General features: G+C 39.8%; 1 protein-coding gene across 1 annotated transcript in view; it reads right to left on the reverse strand.

The window, feature by feature from the left end:
- Positions 1 to 16736, reverse strand: part of LOC128696232 (uncharacterized) — a 93577-nt gene that overhangs the window by 23116 nt on the left and 53725 nt on the right. Inside the window, exons 3-4 of the mRNA XM_053787359.2 lie at positions 7945 to 8178; positions 3241 to 3496 (exon numbers count right to left, since the gene is read on the reverse strand). Of these exons, the coding sequence (XP_053643334.2) occupies positions 3241 to 3496; positions 7945 to 8178 (490 nt within the window). The remainder of the gene's footprint in view (positions 1 to 3240; positions 3497 to 7944; positions 8179 to 16736) is intronic.

Here is a 16736-nt window from a genome sequence, read left to right on the forward strand (position 1 = left end):
AACTCATCTATGCGAAGCTTCAGCCTCCTATTTTCCTCCTGAAAAAGTAGAATCTCCTTCTTCAACACTTGAACCTGAGATTCTACAACACTACAACAAGCCATGGTGCTTGGTAACAGCCCACGCTAACTCCCAAGAGCTTAAGCAGGTATGACCGCAGGTGACCACTGACGTCAGCATACTGATCCCTTCCTGTTTTTAACATTTATATCTTTATCCCATTAATCCCAGCTGCCTTACCCACTTTCATTCTACCTACTGCCTCACGAACTTCCCCCACAGTCACAACTGGCTCTTCCTCACTCCTACAAGATGTTATTCCTCCTTGCCCTATACATGAAATCACGCCTTCCTTATCTTCAACATTTAACAATTCCTCAAAATATTCCCTCCATCTTCCCGATACCTCTAACTCTTCATTTAATAACTCTCCTCTCCTATTTTTAACTATCAAATCCATTTGTTCCCTAGGCTTCCTCAATCTATTAATCTCACTCCAAAACTTTTTCTTATTTTCAACAAAATTTGTTGATAACATCTCACCAACTCTCTCATTTGCTCTCTTTTTACATTGCTTCACACTCTCTTAACCTCTCTTTTACTTTCCATATACTCTTCCCTCCTTGCATCACTTCTACTTTGTAAAAACCTCTCATATGCTAACTTTTTCTCCCTTGCTTATCTCTTTACCTCAACATTCCACTAATCGTTCTTTTTCCCTCCCACACCCACTTTCCTGTAACCACAAACTAATGCTGAACACTCTAACACTACATTCTTAAATCTACCCGATACATCTTCGACTCCATTGCCTATACTCTCACTAACCCATCTATCCTCCAATAGTAGTTTATATCTTACACTAACTGCCTCCTCTTTTAGTTTATATACCTTCACCTCTCTCTTATTTGCTGCTTCTATTTTCCTTGTATCCCATGTACCTTTTACTCTCACTGTAGCTACAACTAAAAAGTGATCTGATATATCTGTGGCCCCTCTATAAACAAGTACATCCTGAAGTCTACTCAACAGTCTTTTATCTACCAATACATAATCCAACAAACTACTGTCATTACGCCCTACATCATATCTTGTATACTTATTTATCCTCTTTTTCTTAAAATACATATTACTTATAGCTAAACCCCTTTCTATACAAAGTTCAGTCAAAGGGCCACCATTATCATTTATGCCTGGCACCCTAAACTCACCTACCACACCCTCTCTAAATGTTTCTCTTACTTCAGCATTTAGGTCCCTTACCACAATTACTCTCTCACTTGGTTCAAAGGTTCCTATACATTCACTTAACATCTCCCAAAATCTCTCTCTCTCTCGTCTATACTACTCTCTCTTTCAGGTGCATACACGCTTATTATGATCCACTTTTCACATCCGACCCTTATTTTAATCCACATAATCCTTGAATTTACACATTTATTCTCTCTCTTCTCCTTCCACTTCCCCATGGACAATAGAGAGAAGAAAAAAAAGAACAAAAGCTTTTGAGTAAAAGAAGAAAAACCCTAGATGTGTGTATGTATACATACATGCATGTGCATGCCTGTGTAGTGTGACCCAAGTGTAAGTAGCAGTATCAAGATATACCTGCTATCCAGTATGTTTTTGAGGCAGAAAATAGACACCAGCAATCCTACCATCATGTAAAACAGTCACTGGTTTCTGTTTCACATTCAACTGGCAGGACGGTAGTACCTCCCTGGGTGGTTGCTGTTTACCAACCTACTACCTATCATTTGTAAGTACTAATTCAGATTCTCCTCAACCACAGAATGTGTTAGCCGTTGCAACAGAGTTCAGTCCCCTTCATGATGATACCCATTCTGCATATGTAAATCTCATCCTAGTAGAGTTGGGATTCAATATTAACAGCCTGTATAGATAGTTAACCAAGTTAACTATCTATGTTTACCATATCAACTTATTGATATTCATTTGTTTTTTTTGTGCGTGCTCATGCCCTCTTTGAATTCTAAGATTTAACAGTAAATAACTTGTGCATGCCAAGTCTGCCTTTTCTGTTAATCACTTTCTTCTTCGTAGATCACACGAATAAAAATTGTTCGATTAATTCTATCCCTTGTAAATATATCATAATTTGTAATGCATTACACTTACATCCATTACATTCTATTACCATTCCTGTAATTAGTTCTACGTTATCTGTATGTTTGCTATTGTACAGGATTAGCCCAGAGCCACCTGCCTGTTCAGCATGTAGAATATGCATTGTATGTCAAGAAGCCATATGTCTCGACATACAATATGTCTCGACATACAATATGTCTCGACATACAATATGTCTCGACATACAATATGTCTCGACATACAATATGTCTCGACATACAATATGTCTCGACATACAATATGTCTCGACATACAATGTGTCTCGACATACAATGTGTCTCGACATACAATGTGTCTCGACATACAATGTGTCTCGACATACAATGTGTCTCGACATACAATGTGTCTCGACATACAATGTGTCTCGACATACAATGTGTCTCGACATACATGACTGAGCTGTCAGTAGCGTATCAATAATTACAGCTGTATTACTTGTGTATCATATGCAGTTAGTACCAGCTATATTATACATAAACTCTGTCCAGTTACGCTCAGTGGCTAGCTGTGATGACACGAGCCCCGGGCATGTGGGCACTTGCCCGCATGCCCCACTCTCAGTTCCACACTAGATATAGGCGAGACAGGTAGGCCTGAGCTTCCCCTCACAAGACTATCAATATATGTTACCAACCGACCTTGTGTGTATTTCTTCGACCGTCCATGGGATATTTCTAACACCTTGTGTTAACCATAGCATCATGGGCCCCTACCTACCTCCTCCTACCCTTCCTTTCCACCCTCCCTCCTTCCATCCTTCTTTCCCTCCCTCTTTCAACCCTTCCATCTCTCCCTCCCACCCTCCTACCACCCTTCGGTCCCTCCCTTCTGCCCTCTTACCACCCTGCCGTCCCGCCTTCTTGCCCTCCTACCACCCTTCTGTACCTCCCTCTTGCCCTCCTACCACCCTTTTGTCCCTCCCTTCTGCTCTCCTACCTCCCTGCCGTTCCTCCCTCCTGCCCTCCTACCACCCATCTGTCTTTCCCTTCTGCCCTTCTACCACCCTTCCTTCCTTCCCTTCCACCCTCCTACCACCTTTCCATCCCTCCCTCCTTCCACCCTTCCTTCCCTCTTTCTGAAGTATTCACTTACCATAAGATTAAACATGAAGGTAGAATACCACGATAAGCTTTGACTGCTACACTGAAGGGAGAACAGATGATGAGTGAAGGCAACGAAGGCTGCTGGATCTACCGTAGGAGTTATCATGTGTATCCCGTGGAGCATGTTATCAGCCATGATAGCAAAGTCTTCAGGAGGATTTTGCAAACCTTCTACTATGACCGTCTTGAGTATTGCTTTACACCTTCGTCTGACTTCCTCCAGCTCACCTGAGCACACGTTGTACCTGTGGCACGTATATTTGTTAACTTTAAATGAAACAAAAAGAAACAAATCAAGTTTTGGTTGTGGTAATGTTTGGATCTCTGAAGATTATTACTGACGCTGTCTTGATGCTGCGGTCTGCTGTCTTCTGCTGTCTTCATGCTGTTTTCTGTAAGGACAGGAGAGTCACATTACAATGCTCAAGTTCTGCATTGAAGAATACACACACAAGTCTTAATATTATACACAAGAGAAGCACAAAATCTGCAAGTATCCAACAGCACATGAGGAACGAGGTTAATCAGAGTTAAGCAGAGGATCAATCAAGTTTATTCTCTATAAAGATTACAATGCGGGGTTTACATGTTTTGGATATTGTGTGGTTTACATGTTATAAAATACTAATTACAGAGGGGGCCTCTAGGACACCTAGCATGGCTAGGTGTCCTAGTGGCACCTATAGTTATAGGCGTCTTAAGGTTTCTTACAGTAAAATTAGCAAAAATGTATTCCCCATATTCATCACTAAAGCAAGTGGTGCTAATACAAGATAGTTGGTTAGAGTAATAGATTGCAATACCACCCCGAACTTGGTATGTTCTGCAGTTGTGGATTGCTGTGTATCCTGGTAGAGGGTAGATACCTACTGTGTCCTGCTTAAGCCAGGTCTCAGTAAGAATAATGCTTTTAGCGACTCAAGGAGTGCCAGGAGGTCATCATAGTGTTTGCTTAAGGACCTGATGTAGTCAAGAACTGATAGACTTTGAGCATTGTTTAGGATAGTGCTGGCTTGTGATGCTGTGTAATAAAGGCAGTTACTTTCCAAAAAGTTTTGATTGGGTGTTAGATTATGGAGGATGAGGAGAGTAACTAATTCCTTGGACCAAAATCCCTTCGCGAGCATAAGAACACATCCTTGAAGCGTCAAAACTAACTAGACGTGTTGTGTAATTGACTCACAAAGTACTAGAATCTTTTTATGTAATTCTGTAGTTTAAACGCATTCCATTATGAACAATGTCAAATTTCAACAGTCAATACCAACTCGTTACTCTCATGACCAATTCAATCATATATTATATAAATCAAAATTACAATTCATAAAACTACTCAAAATCTATTTTTCATGATCCACAATCACTTTGTCCAGAAGTGGTTCCAGGCCACCAGCCTTAAGGATGAATAAATTTAATGGAATGGACAAAAAAATTCTGTTTATCATAGGGAGACATCTTAAATAACTTTCTAATGTAAAATTATGCTATTGACTATTGTTGGACACCATCATTAAGAAGCTATTGTCACGAACTTATAAACTGGCCAGAAAATTATTGCCTTTCTTGTCGTATAAATATCCGTTGTGCAATCGCGAAAAAAAAAAAAAAGCAATTGCAACTTGTATAACTACTACCAATTCAGAGTCATGTACTTATATACCTATTATATCTATGTGACTCTGATGAGTTAGTATTATACCCCTTTAAGAATATCTTATCAATTCACATACACTTTTTAAATTGCACCAAAGTGGTTGGGCCACTTACCTTTTATATCCTACCTCTCCCCCCGTCACACCCTTTTCCAATATTTCCATCCTTACCCATCCTTCTTCCTTACCCATCTTACCAAAGCTCTGGTCATCATCATCATCAGAAGGAGGGTCGGGAGGGAAGAGTGAAATAGGGGTGCTAGGCAGCTCACACTCCACCACCACGGTAAGCTGACTCAACATCGACACTCCACCACCACGGTAAACTGACTCAACATCGACACTCCACCACGGTAAGCTGACTCAACATCGACACTCCACTACCACCACGGTATGCTGACTCAGCATCGACACTCCACCACCATGGTAAGCTGACTCAGCATCGACACTCCACCACCACGGTAAACTGACTCAACATCGACACTCCACCACGGTAAGCTGACTCAACATCGACACTCCACTACCACCACGGTAAGCTAACTCAGCATCGACACTCCACCACCATGGTAAGCTGACTCAGCATCGACACTCCACCACCACGGTAAACTGACTCAGCATCGACACACACTCCTCCACCATGGTAAGCTGCAGCATCGACAGACACTCCTCCACCACGGTAAGCTGACTCAGCATCGACAGACGCTCCTCCACCACGGTAAGCTGACTCAGCATCGACAGACACTCCTCTACCATGGTAAGCTGCAGCATCGACAGACACTCCTCCACCACGGTAAGCTGACTCAGCATCGACAGACGCTCCTCCACCACGGTAAGCTGACTCAGCATCGACAGACACTCCTCCACCATGGTAAGCTGACTCAGCATCGACAGACGCTCCTCCACCATGGTAAGCTGACTCAGCATCGACAGACGCTCCTCCACCACGGTAAGCTGACTCAGCATCGACAGACAGTCCTCCACCACGGTAAGCTGACTCAGCATCGACAGACGCTCCTCCACCACGGTAAGCTGACTCAGCATCGATAGACGCTCCTCCACCACGGTAAGCTGACTCAGCATCGACAGACACTCCTCCACCACGGTAAGCTGACTCAGCATCGACAGACGCTCCTCCACCACGGTAAGCTGACTCAGCATCGACAGACGCTCCTCCACCATGGTAAGCTGACTCAGCATCGACAGACACTCCTCCACCACGGTAAGCTGACTCAGCATCGACAGACGCTCCTCCACCACGGTAAGCTAACTCAGCATCGACAGACACTCCTCCACCACGGTAAGCTGACTCAGCATCGACAGACGCTCCTCCACCACGGTAAGCTGACTCAGCATCGACAGACGCTCCTCCACCACGGTAAGCTGACTCAGCATCGACAGACGCTCCTCCACCACACTAAGCTGACTCTGCATCGACAGAGTCTTTTAATTTGTAATTACCTTTACCTGAAGAACTCAACACTCATAAAGAGCCTCGTCGTACACAGATCCACACTTACGTAAGTCCCAAGATACAAGCAGCCTTATATTCTTCCCAAGGTACATACGTCCACTCTTACGTCCCAAGATACAAGCAGCCTTATATTCTTCCCAAGGTACATACATCCACTCTTACGTCCCAAGATACAAGCAGCCTTATATTCTTCCCAGGGTACATGCATCCACTCTTACGTCCCAAGATACAAGCAGCCTTATATTCTTCCCAGGGTACATACATACACTCTTACGTCCCAAGATACAAGCAGCCTTATATTCTTCCCAGGGTACATACATCCACTCTTACGTCCCAAGATACAAGCAGTCTTATATTCTTCCCAGGGTACATACATCCACTCTTATGTCCCAAGATACAAGCAGCCTTATATTCTTCCCAGGATACATACATACACTCTTACGTCCCAAGATACAAGCAGCCTTATATTCTTCCCAGGGTACATACATCCACTCTTACGTCCCAAGATACAAGCAGCCTTATATTCTTCCCAGGGTACATACATCCTCTCTTACGTCCCAAGATACAAGCAGTCTTATATTCTTCCCAGGGTACATACATCCACTCTTACGTCCCAAGATACAAGCAGCCTTATATTCTTCCCAGGGTACATACATCCACTCTTACGTCCCAAGATACAAGCAGCCTTATATTCTTCCCAGGGTACATACATCCACTCTTACGTCCCAAGATACAAGCAGCCTTATATTCTTCCCAGGGTACATACATCCACTCTTACGTCCCAAGATACAAGCAGCCTTATATTCTTCCCAGGGTACATGCGTCCACTCTTACGTCCCAAGATCCACAGGTCCACATTTATAAATCTGACTCTTAGGAAATAATTAATGTCTTATAACTACTGAAATGTAATAAAAACTTGTAAAAAGCATTACTATCCTTAGATGATTTTTATCTCTATTAGCGACATTTTTCAGTTTCTTCCCCGCACTGGGTTTTATAAGGTCAGTAATAAAGCCCACAGTGTTAGCAAAACATTGTCATTAATAAAGATATGTAATGCATCAAAGTGCCATTTGTGTCCCCTTATCGGCATGTAGATGCAAGCTTTTATGGTTAGTCAAAGAAAAGTCATAACACAGTTTGCAAGCTTGGGATCCAGAACTACCAACCCTTAACATGGCCATCACAACTGTATATCCGACACGTACATTAAACACAGCTCAAATCTCCTCGTGAAAGCTGACTTTGGTAATATTTCTAACACGTGTTGGTAAAGGCTGAAGCGGCGAAGTGTCCCATCTTACATATTGATTATAGTTACCATAACTCACTTCAACACCAAGGCAGAAAAATTAGAAACCACAACAATTTATGAATATTACATTTAAAATCTACTTGTTTTTACTAATGAACGAATAGTTTTAGCAATAAAGAAAAAAAAATTGTATTTAAAAACTTATTCTGCACTAATATTTCCTAATTATTATATATGGTAGTATGCTTTTGTATTATAAATGTTATGGTAAAATTTATAATTTCGAAGGAAATTTCCATATGGTATGCTTACCTGTCATCGATGCCTAAGAGGTATCCAATACATTTCCAGAAGTGGACAAGACTCTCTTCTTCAGACCTCGTGCAGTGAATTCCCAGCTGCGGTCCATGTGTCAGGACTAGTCCAAAAAATGCCCACTGAGTCACTACCATATCTGACTGGGAAGCTAACACAACCTCTGACTTGTGAGCATCTGTGAAGGCTTTGGTGTGCATTCCTCTCACCAACTGGATGGATCTGAAGGCACTGAAAATATTATTGAAGTTTAGGTTAAATTTCATAGCGTGAAATGAATGAACAATTCACTATATTATCACATAATGCAGGTTGGCTAGGACTACCGAGATGGCTTACTGACAACACATCCAGCAACAAAGAACGTGGAAACTCAAGATCTTTTAGAAAACTGTGAAAACGTAATATATGTAAGACAAAAAGGAGACTGTTCCAGTAATCAACCTACATCAACTGTGCTGCCAGACCAGAAACGTATAAACTATAACCGGGCAAGTTTTCTTGTATTGCACTCTTTTCTAGTTGCAATCAATTTCTCATGGGCAGAGGAAACAGAGGGAAACCAGCGCCAGAAACTATCCCGGAATAAAGAAGATAAAAAGTAAACTACTGTCTTCCAATACGTCTAGCCCAGGGGCCGATATTTCCCTCTGTCACAGAAACAAAATAAATATGGACAACCTACCCATATCTTTCCTCAGCTCCTGCAGCCTCAACGGTTTTTAACAAAATCTTATTCAATACCAAAAGCTGACTGATATCTGAACACGAGAAAACGGTTACCAGCTTAAGCTAAATTTTACATAAACATATATATATATATATATATATATATATATATATATATATATATATATATATATATGCAAAACAACCACTCTGAAAGAATAGAGAAATTCCAAGCGCTTTCGTGACTACTCACATTATCAAGGAACTATGAAAGTGAAGCATCCAAGGAAGCTATATAAGGGGTCCGGCCAGCACCTCACTATCAGATCCCACAACGGTTAAACACGTGACGCGCGGCGAGCCAACTTGGATAGGTCCTTTGCACAACTCACCCCCAAGCTATTCTACCCAAGAAAATTAAAAAATTATTTGTCCAGTGTATTATTAAATTCTTCCCAAATTCTATTAATTATAAATGGATCTAATTTATATAAACCAAAGGAAATATTCATATTATTTTCAAAACTGCTTTTTATGAAACAAGATTCAATTATATTCCTGTCGACCATGGACTTGCTTGATACTACTTTCTCAACTTTTTGAAAATCAATTGGATTGTTAAAATCTCTTACATGAATAAATAAAGCATTGGAATCTTGTCCAGTTCTAATGCTATATTTATGTTGTTTTAATCTTAGTTCGAGATTTTTACCAGTTTGACCGTAATAAACTTTATCGCAAATTTTACAAGGAATCTTATAGACACATCCATCAACATCCATCCAAATGGCTTGTTGATATTTTGAGCCCTATTGTTGGCAAAATTTCTAACTTTAATGTTAAAAACAACATAGACTTGGTTGATAAATTAAGCTCCTTGACTGACTTAAATGATTTTAACATGGTTAGTTTTGATGTTACTTCCTTGTTTTCGAAAGTTCCTGTTGATGATTTATTAAGTTTCTTATCTGAAGAACTCGTTAACTATGATTTACCATTGCCAGTTCCTACTATCATTAAACTTATTAAACTTTGCATTGTTGATGCAAAATTTGTATTTAATGATAAGTTTTACACTCAGAAGTTTGGTATGGCAATGGGAAATCCTCTTTCACCTGTTCTTAGTAACCTATACATGGATTTTTTTGAAACAAGGTTGCTTAACACAATCCTCCCTAATAGAGCTAAATGGTTCAGATATGTTGATGATATTTTGTGTCTTATGCCCAAAAATGTAGATATACACCATTTCCTTGGAAAATTAAATAGCTTAGCCCATTCTATAAACTTTACTGTTGAGTTTGAAGAAAATAGCTCATTGCCTTTTCTAGATGTTTTAATTACTAAGGGAAATAATGAATTCAAATTTAAAATTTACAGAAAACCTACAAATAACTGTTCCTATGTCCACTATTATTCCTCGCATCAAGATAGAGTCAAACTGTCTGTTTTCTCATCAATGTTTTTGAGAGCTTTACGAATTTGTAGTCCTGAGTTCATAGATGAGGAAATATCCAAAATTTATGAAATAGGTAATGATTTAAAATACCCAAGAAATGTAATTGATAAATCTTTTAAAGTTGCTAGAAACACTTTTTATAATCCAAAAAGGGGCAACCAGCCTTATTCAACTAAAAATATGTTGGTTCTCCCTTACCATGAAAACTTGGTTGATATGCCTTCTCTTAAGACTTTTAATATTAAAGTTGTATTCAAAAATCTTGATACAGTAAAAAAAACTTTTGATAAAGAATTCCCCCCAAAATGTTGATGGATGTGTCTATAAGATTCCTTGTAAAATTTGCGATAAAGTTTATTACGGTCAAACTGGTAAAAATCTCGAACTAAGATTAAAACAACATAAATATAGCATTAGAACTGGACAAGATTCCAATGCTCTATTTATTCATGTAAGAGATTTTAACCATCCAATTGATTTTCAAAAAGTTGAGAAAGTAGTATCAAGCAAGTCCATGGTCGACAGGAATATAATTGAATCTTGTTTCATAAAAAGCAGTTTTGAAAATAATATGAATATTTCCTTTGGTTTATATAAATTAGATCCATTTATAATTAATAGAATTTGGGAAGAATTTAATAATACACTAGACAAATAATTTTTTAATTTTCTTGGGTAGAATAGCTTGGGGGTGAGTTGTGCAAAGGACCTATCCAAGTTGGCTCGCCGCGCATCACGTGTTTAACCGTTGTGGGATCTGATAGTGAGGTGCTGGCCGGACCCCTTATATAGCTTCCTTGGATGCTTCACTTTCATAGTTCCTTGATAATGTGAGTAGTCACGAAAGCGCTTGGAATTTCTCTATTCTTTCAGAGTGGTTGTTTTGCATATTTTGATATCACCTGTTTACTGTGATCTTATTGCATATATATATATATATATATATATATATATATATATATATATATATATATATATATATATATATATATATATATATATATATAAAATTGGGTGCGGGAGGGCAGAAGAGTAATTGGTGGAATGATGAGGTAAAGAGAGTAGTAAGAGAGAAAAAGTTAGCCTACGAGAGGTTTTTACAAAGTAGAAGTGATGCAAGGAGGGAGGAGTATATGGGGGAGAAAAGAGACGTTAAGAGAGTAGTGAAACAATGTAAAATGAGAGCAAATGAGAGAGTGGGTGAGATGTTATCACAAATTTTGCAGAGAATAAGAAAGTTTCGGAGAGTAATAAGTTCAGAAAGCCGAGGAAATGAATGGATTTGCGAATTAAAAATAGGAGAGGAGAGTTATTAGACAGAGTTAGAGGTATTGGGAATATGGGGGAAATATTTTGAGGAACTGTTAAATGTTGATGAAGATAGGAAAGCTGTGATTTCGTGTATTGGACATTGAAATATGTCTCGTAGGAGTGAGGGAGAGCCATTTATGAGTGTGGGGGAAGTGCGTGAGGCAGTGGGTAGAAAGAAAGACGGTAAAACAGTTGGGATTGATGGGATGAAGACAGAAATGTTAAAAGTAAGTAGGGATATAGTTTTGGAGTGGTTGGTGCTTTTATTTAATAAATGTATGGAAGAGATTAAGGTACCTAGAGATTGGCAGTGTAAACAGTGTAAGAATTATAGGGAAATAAGCCTGTTGAATATATCTAGTAAAGTGTATGCTAGAGTTGCTATTAAAAGAATTACGAGTAAGATGGAGAGCAGGATCGTAGAGGAACAAAGAGATTTTAGGAAGGGCGGAAGGTGTGTACACCAAGTGCTGACAAACATATGGGAAAGAATAAGGTGATGAGGATATAAAATTTAAGTAATGGAAGATTGGATTTCAGATTGGAGGGAGAGAGTATGGAGGAAGTGAATGTATTCAGATATTTAGGAGTGGACCTGTCAGCAGATGGGTCTATGAAAGATGAGGTGAATCATAGAATTGACAAGGGAAAAAAGTTAAGTGGTGCACTGAGGAGTCTGTAAAGACAAAGAATGTTATCCATGGAAGCAAAAAAGTGGAAAGTATGAGACTATAGTTATACCAACGCTCTTGTATGGGTGTGAAGCATGGGTAGTGAATGTTGCAACATGGAGAAGGCTGGAGGCAGTGGAGATGTCGTGTCTGAGGGCAATGTTTGGTGTGAATATAATGCAGAGAATGTGTAGTTTAGAAATTATGAGGTGCAGGGTTACTAAAAGTGTTATCAAGAGGGCTGAGGAGGGGTTGCTGACGTGGTTTGGATATTTACAGACGATGGAACGAAATAGAATTACTTTGAGAGTGTATAAATCTGTAGTGGAGGGTAGGAGGGGTAGAGGTCGACCTTTGAAAGGTTGGAGGGAGGAGGTAAAGGAGGTTTTGTGTGCAAGGGGCTTGGACCTCCAGCAAGTATGCATGAGCGTGCTAGATAGGAGTGAGGGGAGACAAATGGTTTTAGGACTTGACGCGCTGTTGGAGAGTGAGCAAGGTAACATTTATGAAGGGGTTCAGGGAAACCGGCAGGCCGGACTTGAGTCCTGGATATGGGAAGTACAGTGCCTGCACAACGAAGGAGAGGTGTTAATGCTGCAGTTTTATAACTGCAATGTAAGCGCACCTCTGGCAAAACAGAGATGGAGTGAATGATGATAAAAGATTTTCTTCTTCTTCGGGTCACCCTGCCTTGGTGGGAAACGGCCGATGTGTTATTAAAATTAACATATATATATATATATATATATATATATATATATATATATATATATATATATATATATATATATATATATATATATATATATATATATATTTATTTATTTATTTATCATCACACTGGCCGATTCCCACCAAGGCAGGGTGGCCCGAAAAAGAAAAACTTTCACCATCATTCACTCCATCACTGTCTTGCCAGAAGGGTGCTTTACACTACAGTTTTTAAACTGCAACATTAACACCCCTCCTCCAGAGTGCAGGCACTGTACTTCCCATCTCCAGGACTCAAGTCCGGCCTGACGGTTTCCCTGAATCCCTTCATAAATGTTACTTTGCTCACACTCCAACAGCACGTCAAGTATTAAAAACCATTTGTCTCCATTCACTCCTATCAAACACGCTCACGCATGCCTGCTGGAAGTCCAAGCCCCTCGCACACAAAACCTCCTTTACCCCCTCCCTCCAACCTTTCCTAGGCCGACCCCTACCCCGCCTTCCTTCCACTACAAGTCATTCTGTTTCGCTCCATTCTCTCTACATGTCCAAACCACCTCAACAACCCTTCCTCAGCCCTCTGGACAACAGTTTTGGTAATCCCATGCCTCCTCCTAACTTCCAAACTAGGAATTCTCTGCATTATATTCACACCACACATCATCCAACACTTTCAACACTTCACCTCAGTCTGTTTCCCAGGCCTTTGTGCAGGCCTGGGATGTCAGACATGACATCTCCACTGCCTCCAGCCTTCTCCTCGCTGCAACATTCATCACCCATGCTTCACACCCATATAAGAGCGTTGGTAAAACTATACTCTCATACATTCCCCTCTCTGCCTCCAAGTACAAAGTTCATTGTCTCCACAGACTCCTAAGTGCACCACTCACCCTTTTCCCCTCATCAAGTCTATGATTCACCTCATCTTTCATAGACCCATCCGCTGAAACGTCCACTCCCAAATATCTGAATACATTCACCTCCTCCATACTCTCTCCCTCCAATCTGATATCCAATCTTTCATCACCTAATCTTTTTGTTATCCTCATAACCTTACTCTTTCCTGTATTCACTTTTAATTTTCTTCTTTTGCACACCCTACCAAATTCATCCACCAATCTCTGCAACTTCTCTTCAGAATCTCCCAAGAGCACAGTGTCATCAGCAAAGAGCAGCTGTGACAACTCCCACTTTATGTGTGATTCTTTATCTTTTAACTCCACGCCTCTTGCCAAGACCCTCGCATTTACTTCTTTTACAACCCCATCTATAAATATTAAACAACCACGGTGACATCACACATCCTTGTCTAAAGTCTACTTTTACTGGGAAATAATTTCCCTCTTTCCTACATACTCTAACTTGAGCCTCACTATCCTCGTAAAAACTCTTCACTGCTTTCAGTAACCTACCTCCTACACCATACATCTGCAACATCTGCCACATTGCCCCCCTATCCACCCTGTCATACGCCTTTTCCAAATCCATAAATGCCACAAAGACCTCTTTAGCCTTATCTAAATACTGTTCACTTATATGTTTCACTGTAAACACCTGGTCCACACACCCCCTACCTTTCCTAAAGCCTCCTTGTTCATCTGCTATCCTATTCTCCGTCTTACTCTTAATTCTTTCAATTATAACTCTACCATACACTTTATCAGGTATACTCAACAGACTTATCCCCCTATAATTTTTGCACTCTCTTTTATCCCCTTTGCCTTTATACAAAGGAACTATGCATGCTCTCTGCCAATCCCTAGGTACCTTACCCTCTTCCATACATTTATTAAATAATAGCACCAACCACTCCAAAACTATATCCCCACCTGTTTTTAACATTTCTATCTTTATCCCATCAATCCCGGCTGCCTTACCCCCTTTCATTTTACCTACTGCCTCACGAACTTCCCCCACACTCACAACTGGTTCTTCCTCACTCCTGCAAGATGTTATTCCTCCTTGCCCTGTACACGAAATCACAGCTTTCCTATCTTCAACAACATTTAACAATTCCTCAAAATATTCCCTCCATCTTCCCAATACTTCTAACTCTCCATTTAATAACTCTCCTCTCCTATTTTTAACTGACAAATCCATTTGTTCTCTAGGCTTTCTTAACTTGTTAATCTCACTCCAAAACTTTTTCTTATTTTCAACAAAATTTGTTGATAACATCTCGCCCACTCTCTCATTTGCTCTCTTTTTACATTGCTTCACCACTCTCTTAATCTCTCTCTTTCTCCATATACTCTTCCCTCCTTGCATCACTATTACTTTGTAAAAACTTCTCATATGTAAACTTTTTCTCCCTTACTACTCTCTTTACATCATTCCACCAATCGCTCCTCTTCCCTCCCACACCCACTTTCCTGTAACCACAAACTTCTGCTGAACACTCTAACACTATATTTTTAAACCTACCACGTACCTCTGCGACCCCATTGCCTATGCTCTAATTAGCCCATCTATCCTCCAATAGCTGTTTATATCTTACCCTGTCTCCTCTTTTAGTTTATAAACCTTCACCTCTCTCTTCCCTAATGCTTCTATTCTCATTGTATCCCATCTACCTTTTACTCTCAGTGTAGCTACAACTAGAAAGTGATCTGATATATCTGTGGCCCCTCTATAAACATGTACATCCTGAAGTCTACTCAACAGTCTTTTATCTACCAATGCATAATCCAACAAACTACTGTCATTTCGCCCTACATCATATCTTGTATACTTATTTATCCTCTTTTTCTTAAAATATGTATTACCTACAACTAAACCCTTTCCAAACAAAGTTCAATCAAAGGGCTTCCATTATCATTTACACCTGGCACCCCAAACTTACCTACCACACCCTCTCTAAAAGTTTCTCCTACTTTAGCATTCAGGTCCCCTACCACAATTACTCTCTCACTTGGTTCAAAGGCTCCTATACATTCACTTAACATCTCCCAAAATCTCTCTCTCTTCTCTGCATTCCTCTCTTCTCCAGGTGCATACACGCTTATTATGACCCGCTTCTCGCATCCAACCTTTACTTTAATCCACATAATTCTTGAATTTACACATTCATATTCTCTTTTCTCCTTCAATAATTGATCCTTCAACATTACTGCTACCCCTTCCTTTGCTCTAACTCTCTCAGATACTCCAGATTTAATCCCATTTATATATATATATATATATATATATATATATATATATATATATATATAATGCAAAACAACCACTCTGAAAGAATAGAGAAATTCCAAGCGCTTTCGTGACTACTCACATTATCAAGGATAATGTGAGTAGTCACGAAAGCGCTTGGAATTTCTCTATTCTTTCAGAGTGGTTGTTTTGCATATTCTGAAAATCACCTGTTTACTGTGATCTTATTGCATATATGTATGTATATATATATATATATATATATATATATATATATATATATATATATATATATATATATATATATATATATATATATATATATATATATATATATTCAACAAGTCGGCCGTCTCGCACCGAGGCAGAGTGACCAAAAAAAGAAGGAAATTCCCCTAAACGAAAATACTTTCATCATCATTCAACACTTTCACCTCACTCATACATAATCACTGTTTTTGCAGAGGTGCTCAGAACACAACAGTTTAGAAGCTTATACGTATAAAGATACACAACATATCCCTCCAAACTGCTAATATCCCAAACCCCTCCTTTAGAGTGCAGGCATTGTACTTCCCATTTCCAGGACTGAAGTCCGGTAATATAAAATAACCGGTTTTCCTGATTCCCTTCACTAAATATTACCCTGCTCACACTCCAACAGATCGTCAGGTCCCAAGTATCATTCGTCTCCATTCACTCCTATCTAACATGCTCACGCACGCTTGCTGGAAGTCCAAACCCCTCGTCCACAACACCTCCTTTACCCCCTCCCTCCAACCTTTTCGAGTACGACCCCTACCCCGCCTTCC

The sequence above is a fragment of the Cherax quadricarinatus genome, chromosome 39 (assembly GCF_038502225.1).
Source record: "Cherax quadricarinatus isolate ZL_2023a chromosome 39, ASM3850222v1, whole genome shotgun sequence".
Taxonomy (NCBI): Eukaryota; Metazoa; Arthropoda; class Malacostraca; order Decapoda; family Parastacidae; genus Cherax; species Cherax quadricarinatus.